The 22122-nt window shown below is 47.6% G+C and overlaps 1 protein-coding gene across 4 annotated transcripts in view; it reads right to left on the bottom strand.

Annotated features, from left to right (window-relative positions):
• Positions 1 to 8483: 8483 nt before the first annotated feature.
• TMEM123 (transmembrane protein 123) overlaps positions 8484 to 22122 on the bottom strand; it is a 58289-nt gene continuing 44650 nt past the window's right edge. For 2 of the 4 annotated variants that reach the window (XM_025465724.3, XM_049110042.1), the window contains 3 exons: positions 13925 to 14170; positions 12590 to 12743; positions 8484 to 10490 (listed from right to left, as the gene is read on the bottom strand). In XM_025465724.3, the coding sequence (XP_025321509.1) occupies positions 10466 to 10490; positions 12590 to 12743; positions 13925 to 14170 (425 nt within the window). In that variant the 3' untranslated portion in view covers positions 8484 to 10465. The remainder of the gene's footprint in view (positions 10491 to 12589; positions 12744 to 13924; positions 14171 to 22122) is intronic. The other 2 variants (XM_049110041.1, XM_049110043.1) reach the window with 2 other exon arrangements.

Genomic DNA, 22122 nt, shown 5'->3' with positions numbered 1-22122 from the left:
TGAGGAAATTTGAGATTTGTGACAGTTTGAAAAAACAAACTGTGTAGTCTAGAAATACCAAAAAAGAAATTAAGAAAAAGGTGATATTTTAGTGATACAGGGTATAGTAGTAGATATGTAAAATGATGTGTTAAGTGATATCAGTGAGACTTCTGGTTGGCAGTTGGCTATTAGTAAAGTTATGGGGGAGTTGGGAGTTAGGGGCAGACTTCAGACCCTAGGGAGGGGGTGATTCCCTGGTTAGCCGTTTGGTTCAGATGGAGGGGAGTCCAGAATACTTACCTTTTGAAAATTTTAATCTCTTGCTAAACTACACTTTTGGGGTTTTAATGTATGTTTGAAAATAATATATGGCTCTATTTCTTGATCTTAATATAAATGGGATTGTGAGGCTCTAGCGTCTGCCCTGGCAGTTTCCCACGTTCTCCGTGGAGACCACGTCCGGGGCTGAACAGAGCCTTCCTGTGTCAGCAGCTCAGGCCCTTCCCTTGTCAACCACCATCCCAGAAGTCAAGGACAGCTAGCTGCTGGTAGCCTTGAAGACAGATCTAAAGTTTTTTCTAGAAGTGTAATATTTCAGACAGTACCCCTATTCTCCAAGAAATAAAGCTAATGCATAGTAGCAGCTCTTCAACATTTACAGTCCTAAATATTGAGGACCTCAGAGCGTCTGTTCATGTGGGTTGCATCTGCTGATGCTTAACCATGTTAGAGATAACAGCAAATTTTTAAAATATTAATTCAGTTAAAAATGAAATATTCCGTTAAAGCAATGCACAGTGCATGTTTTTTTATTTTTCAATTTTAAAAAAAGATTTTATTTATTCACCAGAGACAGGCAGAGGGAGAAGCAGGCTCCATGTAGGAAGCCCGATGTGGGACTCAATCCCAGGGCCCCCTGGATCACACCCTGAACCAAAGGCAGACACACAACCGCTGAGCCACCCAGGCGTCCCTGCGCAGTGCATGTTAATATAGCACTTCTCATGGAACAAGTCAACGCTTTAGAAGAATGGCATCGATTTACATTTTAGCAAAGCCCTTTGATGTCTGGCTTAATAGAAAACAGCTGGATTCTTAGATCAGCTACTGCAGCTAATCTTTTTTAATATGTTGGCTTTGGTTATAGTACATGAAGAAAATTCAGCCTCTGGAGTATGTATTTAGAAAAGGAAGGAGAATTTTTCAGGTAATTGTGGATATTCTTTTTGGTATTACATGGAAACTTGACAAATGGTAGTTTCTGAAAGGTAGTTGGAATGTGGAATCTAAAATCATGCCAGTGGTCTTAAAATTTTAAGTTTAAACTTTAAAAATTTATACATTTTTAAAGAGCTATTTTAGGTTCTCAGCGAAATGGAAAGTACAGAGTTCCTGGGGTGCCTGGGTGGCTCAGTTAAGCGTCCAACTCTTGATTTTCAGCTCAGCTTATGGTCTCAGGATTGTGAGAGTGTAATACACAGAAGAGTTTCACTGCCCTAAAATTCTGTCCCTCCCCTTCATCCCTTCCTCCCCACTAGCCCCTGGGATCCTTTAACTGTTCAGTGATCTTTTTATTTTCTCTTTCATAGTTGACCCTTTCGATGACATGAGGGTTAGGGGCACCAGTCCGCCAACACAGGCAAAAATCTGTATAATTATTGACTCCCCCAAAACTTTACTAATGGTCCACTATCGACTGGAGCCTTACTCATAAACAGTACATATTTTGTATGTTATGTGTATTATGTGTTAAATTCTTAAGGCCTATGAGGGCAAAGGAAGTGTTATTTAAAAACCATAAGGAAAATACATTTCCACTACTGTACTGATACTGTGCATTTATATAATCATTGAAAACATCCACATTCTAAGTGGTGAACCTTGCACTTCGTGGTTTTCTTTTAAAGATTGATTGATTGATTGATTTATGATAGAGAGAGGCAGAGACACAGGAGGAGGGAAAAGCAGGCTCCATGCTGGGAGCCCGACGTGGGACCCGATCCCAGGACTCCAGGATCGCGCCCTGGGCCAAAGGCAGGTGCCAAACCGCTGAGCCACCCAGAGATCCCTGAACCTTGCACTTTTAATGGATCTTTAACCCATGTGTGGGCACGACCCCTTAAGCATTAGTCATTTGGAAAACACTCGTTTACTGAGTTGTGCAGATGTCTCATGTTAGCACATTTCATGACTCATTGTCAAAAAGTCACAGCTAGGGCAGCCCTGGTGGCCCAGCGGTTTAGCGCCGCCTTCAGCCCAGGGTGTGATCCTGGAGACCTGGGATCGAGTCCCACGTCAGACTCCCTGCACGAAGCCTGCTTCTCCCTCTGCCTGTGTCTTTGCACCTCTCTCTCTGCCTCTCATGAATAAATAAAATCTTAAAAAAGTCACATCTATGAATGTCCCCATTAGTATCATCAGGGCAAGTTTAAGGATTAGGAAGTTCTCAAGCTCACAGAATACAGCTTCTATAGAATTTTAATTTTTGCTTAGAAATTTGATTTTTACCATCAACTACGAACACTGTTGGTTTTCATCTCACTCGGAGAAAATGCCACTTATAGCTGCCAGTGGTTTTTTTCTTTTTTCCCCAAAGTAAATATGCTTTGTTGGGAAAAAGGCAGCTCGTCAGCAATGCAGTTGGGTCTGTAGCAGAAGTACCTGGATGTGCTTCCCATCTCGTCCCATAGGATGAAAGCGACGGCCACTCGGGGGCCAGGTTTAAGTGACCGCATCTCCACTCCAACGTGCTGGAGGCACGCAGGGCAGGGCGGCTGTGGCTGCTGGCCCCGTGAGCCCAGCACGCGGATGCAGGCCGTGCTGTCCACAGTGACTGCGCTCCTGTGTTTGCACACCTGTGAGAGTGGCAGACAACCCGTGTGAGTGGTTAGGACCCCCAGAGTGTCCAGGACCCTCGGAGCTCCACCGTCCCATGTAAGAACCACTGGCGACTAGTAACGGTTCAGGAAGAACTGGACAGGGGAGGAGGACACGTATTCTCCTCGGAGTTTCTTCCATCGCAGACTTCTCATCTCTCCAGCACTTACGGTCCCGGTGCTTTTGGGAGGTAGATGGGTTGGTGTGAGATTCGTTCAGCCATGTCTTGCCCCTGGTGTTCCCGTGGGATCGGTGTGCCTGCAGTCTGCTCTGCTCTGTGATTGCGGCCTCCTTGGGGCTCAGTCACCAAGGAGGAGGTTTCCTTCTGGGGTTTGGTGTTCGGACTTCCACGTCTGTCATTGTCAGACATCTTCATCAGTAATAAAGGTGATGTTTTCATCTGTGTGTGGTGACTGCTTTCATCCCTTACTGGTCCTGAACTTGGGTAACATGGGTGTTATTTATTGGGCCCCACAAACCCACCGTGGATCACGCTGTCTAGTTGGTGTGCTGGGATGTGTGTGATTAGCTTAGAGATGGGAAAACCATGACAACAGCTGATCTGTATGCTAGATCCTGTGGTCTCTCTGTGATAACGGTGTCCAGACAGGTCTCCAGCTGCGAATCCTTGGAGCTTTGAGTCCTCTGCAGCGGTGGCAATAAAGGGCAGTGGGCAGCATCTCGTAAGCCACATGGTGGTGCTGCTCCACATGTTCGGTGAGAGCCCGGGATCCCAGACCCAGGGACTCCCCTCCAAGTCCTAAGGCTTCTGGCAAGCCCTTACAACCTTGCCCCCCCCCCCCCCCAGCTTTTCTCTGAGGGTCAGTGTCTCTCATCTTTTGGTCACAAGGTGAAGTGGGACCTGACCAGGGACTGCACACAAGCATGTCTTCTCTCCGGGACTGTGCTAATGGCAGGGCCAGGGGTCCGATCCCCAAGTAGCTGCAATGGAGTCCGAGCATGTGTTGCTGTTTTTGCTGTTTTTTAAAGGCCAGGTAGAATTAGGACACGTAGAAGATCCAGGGTAAGTATATAAAGTGAGATGTTGAAATCCTGTTTCTCCCCACCAGGATTTTGAATCTGCCCTGTGGTAATCCCTGCTAATCCACCATGTATTCTGTGCCTGCCAGTGTATCCCACATGCGTGTGCACAGGCCAGGTGCTTTGTCACTTGACCGTAGGTCTTGAAGATCTTATTTCCAAGTCCATAGGTAAATACCCAATTATTTTTCTATAAAACCAGAAATCATAATAGCTATTCCAAAGTTACAAGGAAACTAAAGATTCTTCTCTGTCCTAGTCTGGTATATAATCTCTGCCACATTCGAGATGGGTCCAGACAGTCTGTATTTCCACCAGAATCTACTGATCTACTGTCTTTTGAGGAAACTTTTCCATTTTGAGGCTGTTGTGAATATAACTCATACTATAGCAGAATTTGGAGCAATTAGGGTATATTTTACAGACACTAAAGGTGAAAAAGCATGAAGGCAGGTATGGGGATTAATTAGTGAAGGGTTTGGGATGGCATAGGAGGTGCAAAAAAATAATCATTGTCAGAGCAAGCAGAAGTCTTATAAAGTAAAGCATGATATGGAATACTGAAGCTCTGAGAGGCAGATTTTAATCCAAGCCATAATAGAAGCTCAGGTTAAGTGCTGTGTGGATTGTTCAAATAATGTAATAAAAGTAAGTAGTCAGTTATTTAAAATTCCAGTTAACATACAGTGTGATAATACTTTCAGGATGTATGCAGTATAGTGATTCAGCGCTTCCCTACATCACCTGGTGCTCATCTTGACAGGTGTGCTCCTTCATCCCCATCTCGTTTCCCCCATCCCCACCTACACCTCCCCTCTGGTGACTTCAGTGTGTTCTCTGTAGTTCAGAGTCTGTTCTTGGTTTGTCTTTTTTTTTCTTCTCTTTGCTCATTTATTTTGTTTCCTAAATGAGTGAAATCATGGTGTTTGTCTTTCTCTGACTTATTTCACTTAGGATAGTATTCTATAGCTCCAGCTCCACCCATGTTGCAAATGGCAAGATTTCATTTTTAATGCTGAGTAATATCCCATTGTATATACACCACCTCTTCTTTACCCATTCATATATCAGTGGATACTTGGGCTGCTTCCATACCTTGGCTATTGTGGATATTGCTGCTATAAACATTGGGGTGCAGGTATTCTTTGAATCAGTATTTTTGTATCCTTCAGGTCAATACCTATTCGTGCAATTGCTGGATTATGGGATAGTTCTATTTATTTTTTTAAAAAGATTTATTTATTTATGAGTGTGTGTGAGCAGGGCAAGGGGTAGTGGGAGAGGGAGAGAAATCTTCAAGTACACTGACTGCTTGAGCATGGAGCACACAGCCCAACGTGAGACTTGATCTCATGACTCTGAGATCATGATCTGAGTTGGACACTTAACCGGCAGCTACCCAGGTGCCTGGAGTAGCTCTGTTTTTAACTTTCTGAGGAATCCCAGAGTGGCTGCACCAGAGGTTCACATTCCCACCAACAGTGCAAGAGGGTTCCCCCTTCTCCACATCCTCTCCAACATTTGTGGTTTCTTATGGTGTTAATTTCAGCCATTCTTACTGGTGTGAGGTAGGATCTCATGGTGGTTTTGATTTGTATTTCCTTGATGATGAGTGATGTTTGCAAATATCTTCTCCCATTCTGTAGGTTGCCTTTTAGTTTTGTTGACTGCTGTGCAGAAACTTTATCTTGATGAAGTCCCAACAGTTCATTTTTTGCCTTTGTTTCTCTTGTCTCTGGAGATGTGGCTAGTAAGAAGTTGCTGCAGCCAAGGTCAAAGAGGTTGTTGCCTGTGTTCTTCTCTAGGATTTTGATGGATTCCTGTCTTACATTTAGATCTTTCATTCATTTTGGGTTTTCCTTTGTGTCTGGTGTAAGAGAATGGTCCAGTTTCATTCTTCTGCATGTGGCTGTCCAATTTTCCTTACAGCACGTATTGGATAGACTGTCCTGCTACACCGGATATTCTTTCCTGCTTTGTTGAAGAGTTGACCATAGAGTTAAGTATCCATTTCTGGGTTCTCTATTCTCTTCCACTGTTCTATGTGTCTACAATTGGGTATTGAAAATTAAATAGGATTAGAGTATGCAGAGTTGGAGAACAGAGATATTGGGAAGTATTTTCCAGAGTGAGAAATATGAAGACAAAAATGCATGAAGCATTTTTGGAAAAAGAAGGTGGATAATGGGAAACAAGTTTGGAAAGGTAGGATGGGCACTAGGGTTTTGTTTTTTTTTTTTTTGGTTTTTAAACTGCTTTATTACCTTCACACTATGTACTAAACATCCTTCCATGCAAGTTGGTGAAACTCCCCCGCTGACAGAAAAACTTTCAGACTAAGTCAAATGAATTCTCCAATCAGAAAAATGACAGAACATCACAGATTCAGAGTAAAGGGTACATAAAGAAAATGCAACTTTGGGAGGCAGGGAGTTTATTATTACTGACCTCAGCATTCAAGGCATAAGGCAAAACTCGTCATGATGGTCATGGTGAGGGGGATCCCCTATAAGAATGTGCAAATTGTACCTCAACTGAAGCTCCCTAATTTTCCTCCTTAGCTCTCTCATCTCCTCCATGAACTGTTCCATATCATTGGGCACCAGGTTTAAGAGGACCACAGATTACGGGCTCTGCTAGTATGAACTGTACCATTCCATGAACACAGGCTATCTTTCCATTTATGTCTTCAGTGTCTTTCATCAGTATCTTGTGATTTTCAGCAGAGATCTTTCAGTTCTTTGATTAAATTTAATCCCCAGTATTTTGTTTTTGATGCTGCCGTAAATAGGATTGTCTATTTTTCAGGAACTTTGTTGTCAGTATATAGAAATACTGCTGCTCTTGGAATGTTGATTTTGTATCTTGCAACTTTCCTGAGTGTATCCATTAGCTCCATTTGGTGGAGTTGTTAGGATTTTTCTGTTTATGAAAACATGTTGTGTGCGAATAAAAAATTTACTTCCTCTGTTCCAGTTCTGATGCTGTTTACCTCGTTAACTGTCTGGCTAGGCTTTCTCATGCTGTGTGGAGTGGTACCCTCTGCCTCCCTCCTGCCCCTGCCATCACTGACTCCTGATGATGGCTATAGGCCTGTCCTATGTGGACTTTACTGTACAGAAGGACATCCCTTCTGTTCTCATGGTAAAACAAATCAAATACGGGTGTTGAATTTTGTCAAATGCTTTTCTTTCTTCTGAAAGAACCTAAACTTCATGGTTGCAGTCTGCAAATGTTGTGCATCACACTTATCTGCCTATGTCAAACCATCCCTGCATCCCAGGGATAAATCCCTGGTGAGCATGGTGAGTGATCCTTTGGGCGGAATTCTGGTAGTAGAAAAAATGTTTGAGTTTATATTCATCAGGGACTTTATCTTCTAGTTTTCTGGTGGTGTCCTTTTCTGGCTTTGGTGTAGTGTACATTAGTGTAATGCTGGCTTTTAAAAATGGTTTCAGGGGTGGGGGAATGCCCTGGCTGGCTCAGTCAGTAGAGCGTCCGACTCTTGATGTCATGAGTTCAAGCCCCATGTTGGGTGTAGAGGTCACTTTAAAAAAACAAAACAAAACTGGGAGAGTGTTCCTTCCTTTATTTGTTGGAAGTTTGGGAAGGATTAGCATTAAGTTTTCTTTGGTTAAATTTACCAATGAAGTCATCTGGTCCTGGGCTTTTCTTTATGGGGAGATTTTTGACAAGTGATTTAATCTCCTTACTCCTAATTGGTCTGTTGAGATTTTTTTTTTTAAAAGATTTTATTTATTCATGAGAGAGACAGAGAGAAAGGCCGAGACCCAGACCCAGATAGAGGGAGAAGAAGCAGGCTCCATGCAGGGAGCACCACGTGAGACTCGATCCTCTGTCTCCAGGATCACGCCCTGGGCCGAAGGCGGCACTAAACCGCTGAGCGCCCACAGACTGCCCGAGATTTTCTATTCCTTCTGGATTCATTCTTGGTAGGTTTTAGGTTCCTCATGTGTCTCTTTCTTTTAGGGCTTTTCTTAGCTCTGGCCAGATTGTGGTGGTGAGGTTCTTTTCTAGATCAGAACGAGGCGGACGTACAGCTGGTTCCCTGCACAGAGAGCACTGCTGCCTGTGCTTCTGTAGGCGAGCAGAGGTGCTGGTTGGACAACAGCTTGGGCACTGCAGGTAGAGCATCCGTCTGATGTCTTCAGACCAAGAGCTGTTTCTTTCAAGTCTCCTGCTGCTCTGTCATAGGTTCCCAGGGGTCCAGACCATGCTGGGGGGCTGCGGGCTTGGGAGAGAGCCCTCAGCATGTTACTGTGCTGGTTTGTACTTTGAGGCATTTGTGGCTGATATTTGTATAATTCTACCCAATAGAATAAAGAAGGGGTGTGATGTTCTGAAGGATCCCCAGGTAGGATCATTGAAACACTGATTCAGAAGGTCTAGAGTGGCGTTGATGAATTTCCTCTTCCACCAGGTTTCCCAGTGGTACTGCTGGTCCAGCCAACCACACTTAACTAGTGTCGTGTTACCCCTAAAATATGCCTCTTTATTTGGGGTTTTTCATTTCTCTTGAGTTTGAAGAAATGAAGCAAAACCACACACACAAAACTCTTAGATGAAGAACAAAATTTTATTCTAAAAATAGATCTCAGTGACAATGAAATACCAAAAGCTGGTCATTATAATAAAAGGAAAAAAGAGTTAAAGGAATTTGCTTTTTTTTTCTCCTTAAAAATACAAAATTCTCACTAATATATTGTCAACTCTCATTTATCTGAATGGGAATATTCATGTTTTGGATTATCTAAAGTCCTGGATTGGGTTCTAATGTATCTTCAAGTCAATACATTTCTCAATGCAAACAAAAGCAAGTATTTGCCGAAGTGAACAGGACAAGGGTATGAGTTTATGCCTGTGAAATGTGCACTGGGGGAGCAGTGGTTGGCCTGGGAAGTGCGCAATGCAGCTTCCACACAGAGAAGACAGTCTTCGCGCCACAGAAAAGGCATTCAGGGACATGAAGTGGTTTCCTATCTTCCGAGTGCTCAAAATCAGGCCTGCCTATGTTGTTCTAATGGACCTCAAGCCGAGAAGCACAAAGAACACAGGAGATGAAAAAGGTAAAATTGAAACACCCCCCCCCCCACACACACACATCATTTTGCAAAGAAATAGAAATGGTGGGGTCCTGACCAGGCAAGTATGTGGTCTGTTACTAACTCCACCCACCCAGGCTTTCTTGGATTCCCTCTACAATACACATCTCAGGCCTGCGGCATCACCTGGTCCTCAGCAGACTAGGCCGTAATGCACAGTGAGCAGAAGTGATGCTTTTACATAAAAATTCCTAGCATCCTCTGAAACACAAAAGCTGGTCACAAGTCACATTTAAATACTTTTCAGTGCAGATGAGGGACATTAGGACATTTTAGTGTATTTCTGGATTAGCAGAAATTTACTAAGATAGAAACACTCTCTCAGATGGTCATACAGTCACACTAAATACCATTTTTTTTGCCAAACATGACTGAGTTTTGGCTGTTTGTAACAGGAACTACATTGACCGGCCCTGGGGTCCCTACAACATGGTGCTTTCTCTGCTACCATAATATAGCCACATGCCCGCCCCCAGGAGACGAGTGGCCTGAAGATAAAAGATAAGATAAAAGCTTATCTTAAAAAGTCTTAAAAATTTAATCCAAAGTTTTTTTTAGTATAAAAATGCTATTTCCCCAAATCTGAGTAAAATCAACAGTGCACAAAAATGCAGCATTTGGTCATGTAGGTGGGAGCCCGAGGGGTTGTGTAGGTAGTGCCGCCCTACGGCCCCTGGACGGACTGGCACGGCCTTAGCTTGTGGGGTGGGTTTGGAAATCACAGGAGGAGCCTATGTTAGGGAAGTTTACAGGACATTAAGCGATTCTAGGAACAGAAAGCTTTACACCTCTTAAAAATATTCACTAAACAGAAAATAACTGTTCCATATGAAATAAAGCAATTTCCAGTAGTTGACGCTAGTCTCACAGCAGCAATAACCTAACTAAATCTTTAAAACACTGTTCAGTGTTGCAGTTTACTGAAATACACAGAGGAAAAAATACTTAGATTAACTATCATTGACAGTTCAGGCTCTCCCTAGTAGGGCAAAGCCCAGATATCATTTCTAGTTTGATTGGGGCCTGAGGGCAGTGCACCAGGTACAAAGCTTTAAAGTTATGCTTGCGAGCTGGTTAACTCCTATAATTTTTGCTGTGTGGCATTTCTGTTACCATCCTGAGGCCCTTATTTGTATGCTGGGACGGCACAGCGCCCATCAGGGACCATGTCTGCCAATTACTCCCCTGCTGTGACCAGTGCCATACAAGGAAAGGGCAGGCCTTGTCTTACTGTGCATTTTTTAAAAGTGACTATAACCATTGTATTAACTATATGTTCCAAATACTCCTTTAAAAAACCCAAATCAAACCTGTTTTACCTTTAGTAACCAGGAGGAATTTCTATATGTTTATACAGCACATTGTATATTATATGCATGGCCTAATAACTGAAATTAATTGACAGGGCTGTATCAATCTTCTTCCATTGGTCCTTGACTTCCTTAGATGATGGCGTCATGTTCATCACTGTAATATATCAAAAGTTAAAATTACTTTGTTTTGTATTTATGTCAAAACAGTTTGGGTTCTTTTTTTTTTTGTTTTGTTTTCTTAATTTTTATTTACTTATGATAGTCACAGAGAGAGAGAGAGAGAGAGAGGCAGAGACACAGGCTGAGGGAGAAGCAGGCTCCATGCACCGGGAGTCCGACGTGGGATTCGATCCCGGTCTCCAGGATCGCGCCCTGGGCCAAAGGCAGGCGCCAAACCGCTGCGCCACCCAGGGATCCCTGGGTTCTTATTTTTAAATAAATAACGTCAGGCCCTAGAATCCACATTGTCATTTCTTTCTGTAAAATCTTAAGTGCCTGGTTTACTATATGGTTAAGGATTCAGACAGCCTCTGCTTGGCCTCTTAGTGGCTGTGCTAAATCACGCACCCACAACTCCTCAAACACAGACTATGTATGAGGTGCTGTGCTGTTGACTCTGCCTGTCTCATCTAATCAGCTCATCTCACAGGGACCAGAAGCCAAGGGGCCAAGGCAGGTCCCGTGCGGAGTCAGCAGCATCCCTGCACCCACAGACCCTACCCGCCTGCCCCCGCATAACCTGGTAGTGCTCACCACCAGACATCAAATACTGTCCTGCATAGGAACCTCACAACTTCAAAGCAACTACTGGCTTTCAGATGCAGTAAGAAAAACGGCCAAATAAACTGCAACACTGTTTTTTCAGCTCACAGACTAAGATACATCCTAACTTCAGACGTGCTAAAATGTGGGGAACAGGAAGAGCCACATGTACTGGGCCTGTGGGGGCCTAGGTCCCCTAGGTCCGCCGCCCTTTGCCAAGGGGTTGCTGCTGGGCCCCTGAAGCCAGGGGAAGGCAGCAGGATGCCACAGGCACACACAGGACAGCATGCTCTGTAGTAAAGGTAAGCTAAAATGAAAACAATGGAACTGCTTCACTATTTCACAGCCTCATTTACATCAGTGAAAACTGATTAACTATGAAAATACACTGATCAAACATCCCTTCTGCTCAACTGGTGAAATTTACCAAAATCACACTATAAATATTTCTAGAAGCACAGAAGTGTATCAAAAACAAGTTGAGGGGCAGCCTGGGTGGTTCAGCGGTTTAGTGCCGTCTTCAGCCCAGGGTGTGATTCTGGAGACCGGGGACTGAGTCCCACATTGGGCTCCCTGCATGGAGCCTGCTTCTCCCTCTGCCTGTGTCTCTGCCTCTCTCTCTCTCTGTCTCCCTCTCATGAATAAATAAATAAAATCTTTTTTTAAAAAGCAAAAACAAAAACAAAAAAACCAAGTTGACTCTAGTCTGTTTCCTTCATGATCTAAAGAATGTTTCTGAATATGCTTTTAGTTTGGCAAAACCTTGATATTCTTTGAAAGTGAGTTTATTAAAGTTTCACAGTTCAATGAAAAATTTGAGAAATACTTTCATGCTGTGTTCCCTTCTGGAAACTCAATGTGCAGCAACATATCCAAGCCTTAGTGACTTCTGTGATCAAGGAACCTGTTCTGTTTCAGTTTGTTAAATCAGCTCAAATGCACTTGACATGTCAGGTCCATGTGGGACACACATGTGTGTCCTCTGGACAGGAGTCACCCTACAACACCTCAACAATCAAAAGAATAAACTGGCTCTTGTGCTCCAGTAAGAGTCAAAACCCCCAAAGGCCTCTGAGGACTAAAAGCTAGGGGTGACCCCTGCAAACAGCACAGGACCTGCAGGCCTACAAAGGGGCCTTGTTGGAAAGATAGGATATTTGATACAATGAGTTATCAGAGAAAATGAGACTGCAGAAGAATTTATGTAAATCCATGTTCCTACCCAGGATGTACCTCCGTGCTCCCGACAAGTGCTGGATGTACCAGCTCCACAGCCTTCTGAACAGGTGCTGCTTATGGCTGGAGGTACGTGAAAGGGACGTGAGTCAGTGCAGCACTTTCACAGGCATGGGCATTGTTTGTGTTTGCAGGTAATGTTGGGCACTGAGGATTAATGGGAATGTAATTCATAAACCTGTGGCCCTGTTCTGGCATTTTGTTGTGGTATTTAAGGAAAAACAGAAATAACCAGTGCTGGCCAGCAAAACTCACATGGTTCTGTATCGAATGCCTCTTCTTGAATAATACATTCTGCATCCGATGTAAAGAATTGACAGGACACCCAGTGTCAACACAATACCGCCAAGAAAGCTGCCAGTATCAAATTTTGATCCTGGATTTCCTTTAGAATTAATAGTTGGTGTGACTAGAACAAAAAATATGCTTTAGTTGCTTTTCAACATTATCATAATAAGCTGCCAATCTGAATTTCTATCTAAGAAAGCCAAAAGCCTGCTTTGCACTGGGTGACTGCTGAGCTCTGGGTCCCTTAGCCCATCCGGCACTTCTCTCCTGTGCCCAGGGCTGACCACCCCCAGCACCGGCAGGTCTTCTTCCCCCCCAACCCCAGGGCTGACTGCCCCCTCAGGACCTGCAGGTCTTCTTCCCCTCCCAACCCCCGGGGCTGACCACCCCCCCAGGACCTACCTGCAGGTCTCCCCACCCCAGGGCTGACCCCTCCAGGACCTGCAGGTCTTCTCCCTGCCCCTAGGGCTGACCCCCCAACCCAGGACCTGCAGGTCCTCTCCCCACCCCCAACCCCGGGGCTGATCCCCCTGCCCAGGACCTGCAGGCCCACATCTCAGCCCCCCACCACCCCCAGGGTTGCCCCTTAGTATCTCAGGGTCTTTCTACTGCTGGACCCCAACCTTTGACCACAGCCTCCGAGGCCGCAGGATTTGGGCAATTTGTTTCCTTGCTGGTCCTGGGAGAGTTCAGGCCTAACTGTAGGTGTTGGCACGATGGATCCAGTCTGAATGAATGGTTCTAACTGAAATTTCTCCTTTTGAATAAATAGGGGATTCAAACTATTTTGGCTTTATCACATCAACAGCCCAGGAGACATTACAGTTGATTTCAGAACATAAACCATATTAATAAAACAATGGAGAGAAACCTACAAAAACAGAGGAAACTGTGAAGTCTGCTCTTTGTGTTGCTATGTGCAGTCACTAGCTGAACTCTTAATATGTTAAAAGTTAACGTTCAGGTTCTGATACCACTGGAAGCAGAAAGGAAGTAAAACCTCCATGAATTGGTGATTGGGGTTTAGAGCCCGGTGGATGAGGCTGCCTAATTCTGGTCTGTGGCGAGGGACCAGGAGTTCCAAGCAGGACACATTTTCAAAGCACATCCCTTACAGTCCTCATGGACCTGATTAAATCAGAAACTCATTTTTCTACAAGAACAAGACCACCAGGATTGATGCCACGGATTGTGTAATATGACACCACTGTCCACATTTCTATTTTTTGCACAACAGGAAAATAGAAATGTGGCATTTGACACCTATTTTCAGTACAGAAATAGGGCAGCTTTGATACATACTTGTTACTGATAAAGAAAGGGCTGTGGCTGAACTGTTGTGGGCGATGGTCTCCGTGGCCAGCGTCGCCTGGGTTGTGTTCTGGGAACCTGAGCTGGTAGAGATCCTGTTGGCCGAGACCCCAGCTGTTGTGATTCTGGCTGTAGCTGTGGCCGTCTTGGAGATAGGAGACAGTGGCGTGGTCAGCGGTTTCGTGGAGCTGGTGGTGGACTGGCTCGTATAGTTGGAGGTCACAAAGGTGACATTCTCTGCAGGAATATCCAAGAAATGTTACCCCTGAACAGTGACTCAGGGAATTAGTACCCACTCTTTGTGGCCTTCCTGGTCAGACAGGTGGAACAGCATGGAAGATCCCGAGCCCACCACCAGCCAGCCCACCGTGGCAGCCAGCCAGTATCTCAGACCATGAACGACTGTGTGGGATCCTGCCTGCCTGCCTGTGAAGCTAAGAGCTTGGTGAAGATAGGAAATAAGGCCCCCGAGGGCAGAGTTCCTTGAGGACAAGAACTGTGTCTTAAACTGATGCTGTCTGAACCTCATACCTATGTCCTGTCCCAAGGATCAGGTGAGTGGAGGATGGGACTGGTGAGTGGAGGATGGGACCGGTGGGTGGAGGAGGGAAGGATTTTAAAGATGCGGTTTCTAGCTACCTCTTTCCCAGCAGCCGTGCCTTAGCCCCCCATGTGGGATGTGGGGAGGAGCCCACACTGCTTTGGGAGGTGAAGGCTATCACCTTGATAGGATGCCACCTGCTGGTGCCCAGTGTGGCTGCTTGGGAAGAATTTCCCATCATTAGGGGGGACACTTCTACTAAACCTGGTTCTGAAGGCTTCAGAAATCCAACACCTGAACCAGCAACTCGGTTCACACCTGACATGGGGGTCTCATGGAAAGGAGCAGGTACTCATCATGTCACTACTCCCCGAAATGCCAAGCAAGAAAGCTTGTTTCCGGGATCCCTGGGTGGCGCAGCGGTTTGGCGCCTGCCTTTGGCCCAGGGCGCGATCCTGGGGACCCGGGATCGAATCCCACGTCGGGCTCCCGGTGCATGGAGCCTGCTTCTCCCTCTGCCTGTGTCTCTGCCTCTCTCTCTCTCTCTGTGACTATCATAAATAAATAAAAATTTATTAAAAAAAAAAAAAGCTTGTTTCCCATTCGGAAAAAGCCTTGTGCAAGACATGTGTATACGTGAACTGTGCTATGGTTCTAACTACGCCTGCTTGCCTCCCACGGGACCTCCCTGGAAGCCCACAGGAGCCCCAGTTGTTGTAGTATGTGCTGTCCAGGGACTGAAGTCCTGCTATCATTCGGTCTTTTTTTTTTTTTTTTTTTAATATTTTGTTTATTTAATCACGAGAGACACAAGCAGAGGGAGAAGCAGGCTCCATGCAGGGAGCCTGATGGGGGACCCGAGCACCGGTCTCCAGGATCACGCCCTGGGCTGAAGGTGGCGCTAAACTGCTGAGCCACCCGGGCTGCCCTCATTCGGTCTTTTTCCTGGGAATGAATGGATTCCTGCATTTGTCTTGAGGTTCCGAGCTTACTGCAGGCTTCCTGCTCCCATCCACCACCTGGGGACGCCGTACCTCTGGGTGAAGGAGTGACTCCGTCCGCCTTCCCCTTCCCCAGGGGGTCTCGGCCCCCCACAGTGCTGTACCGCACCCGCAATCATTGCATCCTATACCAACATCCCCATCCCGTCTTCTAGTCACTTTGGACTTTTTCTTGGAAGACTTACAATACTTTTTTTTTTTTTTTCCAGTTTAACTGTACAGGCTGATTTTAATGGTGCTGCTTATTTGCCTCTCAGCTTTTACCATTCCAACTCCTAGTACATTTTCTCAACTCTGGGTCCCTGCTGTGTGGTCTCACCCACAGAGTCTTATGTAATTTTTAATAAAGGCCAAATGAAAACTTTTGTACTATAGAGACCAACAAATTACAGTTATTCCAAGTAGAGGATACAAACGATAAAAATGAACTACTCTGAATGCTCTCCATGTAGAGATAAGTAATACACTTAGAGTGGAAATATTTCCCTTTGTTTGAAGAAGTCGTGCACGAATGCTATTGTAGTGGAATTAAATACAGCAAAGGACCAGTGTCCATGTCACATCTTCAGAAGAGAGGGCTTCGCAGAGTAAAACAACAAACATGTCCAGCTTCTGGCAGCAGCCCACTCGTGAGCTTCCTGCCCTTTGTCAGAGACACTGGACGGAGCCACAGGGGTGAGGTAGGGAGCTGGAGTGGGTTCATCCAACTAGGAAAATCCCGGTGTGTTAGAGAAACAAGCAGCTGAACATTTCTATAAATTGACCAAACAGGCAAGTTCTGTATCAAACAGTGTCACGAGGTATAAATGCGTCCACGGCAATCCCGGGAAGTGCCCAAGATCAGCGTCCTTGTCTGGGCCCCGAGGGTTGGGTCCCTGGGGGACCAGTGCTGTGCAGGTGCAGGAGGCAGGGTGGGGGTGGTCCACAGGTACAGGTTTCCCAAGTCATGGGGGATGGAACAGGTGGCGAGGGGAAAGGAGTCGATGCCACAGTGCATGAGGGTGGCCGAGGGTAACACTTAAAAGTTGTCATCACGAAGGGAAAATTATGCCGAGGACGGTCCCCGGTATTTACTGGACTCCTTGTGGTCCTTCAGTCGATGCAAATGCTGACTCGTGCAAATACCTGACACTGTGCTGTCACCGAGAAGCTCGCAGCCACTGTCAAGGCACAGAGAGTCTGTGCCTGGAGAGGGTCTGCAGAGGACAGAGGAGGCTGCCCTCAGGTTGCAGCAGGATGCGGAGCCCCTGGACGTGACAAGAAATGGACACCACCAGTGACGGGGGCCTGACAAGCCGTTCGGAGGGGTCCGGGGCTGCACGTGCAGATGGCAGAGGCACGTGTTTCCCGCACCAAGTCCGCAGCCTCAGGACATAGCTCTGCACGGAAGGGTGACCAGCAGGGAGCCAATCCCCAACACCAGGGCGCTGGGTGGGTGAGGGGGGTGGGCAGGGGGGAAGCTCCCGCTGCAGGAACCCCAGGAATCACTTGGGGGAACCGCATGTGTGCCAACGCCACATGTAGTCCCAGCCTTCCTGCAACTGGCTTTCCTCCCCCAGACCCTCTGCCCGTCAGCTCAGAATCAGCAGGAGTGAGGGGGACAGGGCAGAGCTGGGAAGGAGCCGGGAAGGAGCTGGGAACACCCGTGTCCCCACTGTCACCCCGCATCCCCACGGCCACACCTGCACGCCCACAGCGACCCTCCAATCCTGAAGCAGGCCCTGGCTGGCAGAGGGGAGGATCCCCGAGCTTGGGTGACCACAGAGTGTCAGCGTCCGGCATCATTCCGGGCAGCAGACGGACCTACAAGGACTCTTCCAGCAGGTGGACCTGAGGCAGCCCAGCACCTTGGCTGCTGGGAAGGGGCGTGGCCCACACAGCGGTCGGGCTTAGGTTCTGGGATGAACTGCGTCCTCCAGGCGCGTGCTGCAATCCTAATCCAGGTATCCCCACTACCTCAGGGTGCGATGTTAGCTGAGAGGTGGATCTTTCCGTAGGAATCAACTTAAAACGAGTCACCAGGAGGGACCTTACAGATAGGGAAATGGGCAGGGGGGCAGAGGGGGCAGGGGAAGGGGGGAGGGGGACGGAGGGAGAGGGGATGGGGGCGGGGGGCGGGAGGCAGGGGGGCAGGACGCGTTGGGGCCAGCACTGCTAGCCAGTGGGGCCGGGTTCAGGCCACCCGCAGTCACGTACACTCACGCGGCGCCCGGGCGGAGCCGGCTCCTCTGAGCATCTGTCCAAAAACACGCAGAGCTCCCACGGATGAAGCGAGGTCACGGAAGGGCTTCAATCAGACACGAGAAATTCTCGGCTGTTGTCGGGGGACACGGTGAGCGGACGGCGGGCGAGGGGTGGCAGGGACGGGTCCACGCTCTCGGCTTCCCGCCAGGTGCCGAGTGCAGGGCAAAGGCAGGGGCGCTGATGGCGCCTGAGAGGAGTGCGCTTTGCCAGGGCCGTCAGCCCTCGGTCACTGGGTGGCGGTGAGAGCACGACCCTCAGGACAAAGTTTTCAGAAGGGATGAGACTCTACCTGGTGGGTGCTGCCTGTTGTCTGGGTGAGCCATGCACTGCGCTCCCCTCGGGCGCTCAGCCCCTTCCCTGCGGGTTACCTCACACGCCTCACACGCCTCACACACCTCACACTCCTCACACACCTCACACACCTCACACACCTCACACTCCTCACACACCTCACACGCCTCACACGCCTCACACTCCTCACACGCCTCACACACCTCACACTCCTCACACACCTCACACGCCTCACACACCTCACACTCCTCACACACCTCACACGCCTCACACTCCTCACACACCTCACACACCTCACACACCTCACACGCCTCACACGCCTCACACGCCTCACACTCCTCACACACCTCACACTCCTCACACACCTCACACACCTCACACACCTCACACGCCTCACACTCCTCACACGCCTCACACGCCTCACTGAAGCGGACACTCACGCTCCTGCCTCCTCTGGAAAGTGGGAATGAGGGGATCCCCGGTGGCTCAGTGGTGTAGCGCCACCTTCAGCCCAGGGCATGATCCTGGAGACCCGGGGTCGAGTCCCGCGTCCGGCTCCCTGCGTGGAGCCTGCTTCTCCCTCTGCCTGTGTCTCTGCCTCTCTCTCTCTGTCTCTCTCATGAATAAATAAAATCTTTAAAAAAAGAAAAAAGAAACTGGGAACGCCTGGGCACGGCTAGCAAACAGAGCCAGGGGGCGGTGTATGCCACACAGCATCTGCCACACAGAGACCTTCGGTGACTTTTCTTCCCTCCCAGAGCAGCAGTTTTCGGAAATGCACTTCCTCTCAGGAGCTGCACCCGGAGGTCCCCAAGGGAAGCTGAGGGGCAGGTGCCGGCAGCTCTCCTGGCCCAAGGTCAGCGCGGCGGCATCCCTGGGAAGACCAGGCTCTGTGCCCATCGGTTCTTTGGTTCTTTGAGGCGATTTTCCAAAGAAGCGAGGCCTGTTTCCCCGACACCAAGTACAGGTCCTGACCCTGCAGAGTCCTGCTGCTCGCTACAGGTCTGTGTTAAGTAACTTTCCTGCCCGATAGCCTCGAGCCCCAAAACACCGCTTTCCCCTTTAACCTAAAAATTCCAAGGTTAAAGGTGACAGTTCTTTCATCAGGGCATCAAATACACGCTCAAACTGGAGTTGAAAATACACATGAGGTTTTTTAAATCGCAGTTATTTTTAAATAGGATAGGAGTACCTTTTCATTTCCTATGATAGTTACCAAAAATACTGAGCTATTTAAGCTACGGTCATGAGTTGGTGGTGCCATACATTACTCTGAGCGTGTGGGATTCCGAACACGACCCGCAGCCTGAGCCAATGATGAGAAAACCGTGCGTGTGGCCCCCGGAGAACCTCTGTCCTCTGGAACACAGCAAAACCACAGCTCTCTCCCGGCTGTGCTCTTAGAGAGCAGAGGTCTTCCCTCCCTGTGCACACACGGGAGACTGGTTCTTAAAAGTCTGAATTCTCATGACCCGAGGACCAAAAATCCACAGAACTGAAAACTCTAGATTAAAACAGGATCTAAGAGGAAACTGGCCTTAAAAAAATTCAAAAACTATTATAATCATAAAGAACTGTGCTTTGTCTGAAAATCCAATATATTTTGCCAAGTTCCTAAACATCTAAGTTCAAAATTAAAATTCCAAAAAGGAAAAAATAAAAAAATAAAAAAAATAAAATTCCAAAAAGGAAAGCCAACTATATAAATGCAGAAAAATAACCAGGGTGTTTGGACTAAGGTCTCGTATAACCACAATACATTTAGTTCCACCAGGGTCTGCTTGGCCCAGAGCTGCAGGGGGCTGAGCAGAGCCAGGAGTGGGCGCCACCTTCCTGGCCACCAGACTATGACATGCTGTGCCGGTGCCTTCACCTGAGTTCCTGCCCACTTTGTTCTGTTACCACACGCTCAACTCCCAATTAATTAGTAACCCTGGCTAATGACAAAGAAGGCCTGGATCATGGTCACAAGGGCATCTGCAAGAACAGTAACTTTCTTCTCTTGTTGCTCAAAACTGGCCACGCCTCTCATCCCTAAGATTCTTGCTCTCCATAGCACAGAACTCACTCCCTGCTGTCCCCAGCATGCTCCAGCCTTGCTTGTGCAGGCTCCGCACACCTGCCCCATGCACACCTGCTCCCTGCCCCCCACGCACTCCTGCCCCACTTGAAAGTATGCTCCCAGGCTCTGCAGACACACAGACAATGCAGTTCTTACCTGCAAGGAGCTCACAGTCCAAGCAACATGCAAACAGCACAGTCACATTATTCCACTTCCAATTCCTTCCCAGGCATTTCCCTTTTCATCAAACATCTGGTTTTCATTTATTTTGAACTCTTCATTGTATTATTAAATAAAAATTAGTGTATCTTTATTTTTTAAGGAGAGAATGCACACGAAGTGGGGGAGAGAATCTCAAGCAGGCTCCCTGCTGAGTGGGGAGCCCAACAGGGGCTCGAACTCATGACCCTAAGATCATGACCTGAGCAGAAATCAAGAGTTTGACACTTAACCAACTAAGCTACTCAGGTGCCCCCTCAAATTAACGTACCTTATTTTGTTTTTTCAATAGAAAAAACCATTTAGCTGGTTATTAACTGTGCAAACTACACACCTGGATTTTTATTTTACTCATAGTGCCAGGCATGGTTGTGGGTGAACACAATCATTTCTGGCCTGTGCTCTAGACTGTCCAGCAACAGAGGCGTTTGCTCCCTTGCCCCTCACGGCCAGTCCATTTCTGTGTTTGTTGCTCCTCCTTCCTGAGACCTACAGTGCCTCCCCCCACCTCAGTCTAGTGAAGTTCTGTTTCTGTTCAAGGCCCAGCCTAGAGGTCACACTGAAGGTACATTAAGGTGAAGATTATCCAACAGTAAGAAAAACCCCATGAACTGCTTTGTTTACAAGCGACTTATCTTTATATGAGACACAGCAAACTTGGAAAGTACAGAGGGCAAAAGCGTAGAGGTTACCTCAAACCAGTTACTGACCAGAAAACAGGCTCTGCATGGCAATGCAGCAGATCCTACAGTCACCTCCTCCCACAATACCGGATCTGCAGTGACTTCCAGGAAGAAACCACTACCTTGGAGAGCAAGGCCTACACATGGAGCAAAGCTGAAACCTTCCCAGGGAAGCAGGGGGAGAGGCTGACACACAATCCCACCATAAACTCCACCCCAGCACTATGACCCACAGTCACAAGGGAGCTCACAGCCCTCTCCTTGAACCACACATCAAGTACCCCCACCTATACACCTATGCCTGGGAGACAAGCCCATGGGCCCTCCAGCATGACGGGGCTCAGGCCCAGCAGACTCACTGGCTACAGGGACCTGACTGAAAGGGGCTCATGTGCTCAGTCTTGCTCACTCCAGGGACTAAGCACAGAGGCAGCCAAGTGATAGGTGCCTATGCTTTATGTCAGAGGCTCCTCTGCTAATGTCCAGGTGTTGGCTTGAATGGCAGACATGGAATTTAACACACATCTAGGGGCCTGACGGGTCCTCTCTAGAGATGGATATGGGCATCTTTGCTCTCTCCCTCTGCCCCACTCCAGCTCCCCAGTATCTCCAGGGGAGGAGCCTCTGCCCTTCTGGTGCTGGCCTGGCTCTGGTGGCCAGGGTGATTGCATTCCTGGGTCCCATGGACTGTGACAACTGGAAAGGCACTTTGGGCAGACTGCCACCCCCAGGCACTGCACACATAGCAGATGGAAGCACAACTCATCCTTCTGTGGGGGAGGCCCATTCCCTTGGGCTTGGGCACCTTTACACACTGTGTGCCTCTCTCCAGGCACACACTCTCACTGGCATCTCATGGAAAGGAACTTGAACACTTGCCTGGCTCCCACATTTTTGAAATTGTTGCCCAGGGGACACCTCCAGATGGCCTGACTGGTGGGCAGCAGGACTTATGCATACACTCCCTGTGTGTGCTGGCATGCTTCCAATGCTGGTACCTGAGGACATGGCTTATAATCAGCCCGAGTCCAGGTGCTGGGACTATCCCCTACACTGACAGGGCTTGGCACATTCTCAATTCCTGGGAGTCTTTAGACATAAAATATGGTGCTTAATAATCAGAGTTATGAAAGACAACCAGGCTAGGG

This window comes from Canis lupus, chromosome 5, assembly GCF_003254725.2.
Source record: "Canis lupus dingo isolate Sandy chromosome 5, ASM325472v2, whole genome shotgun sequence".
Taxonomy (NCBI): domain Eukaryota; kingdom Metazoa; phylum Chordata; class Mammalia; order Carnivora; family Canidae; genus Canis; species Canis lupus.
This window is presented reverse-complemented; position numbering and strand designations above follow the sequence as displayed.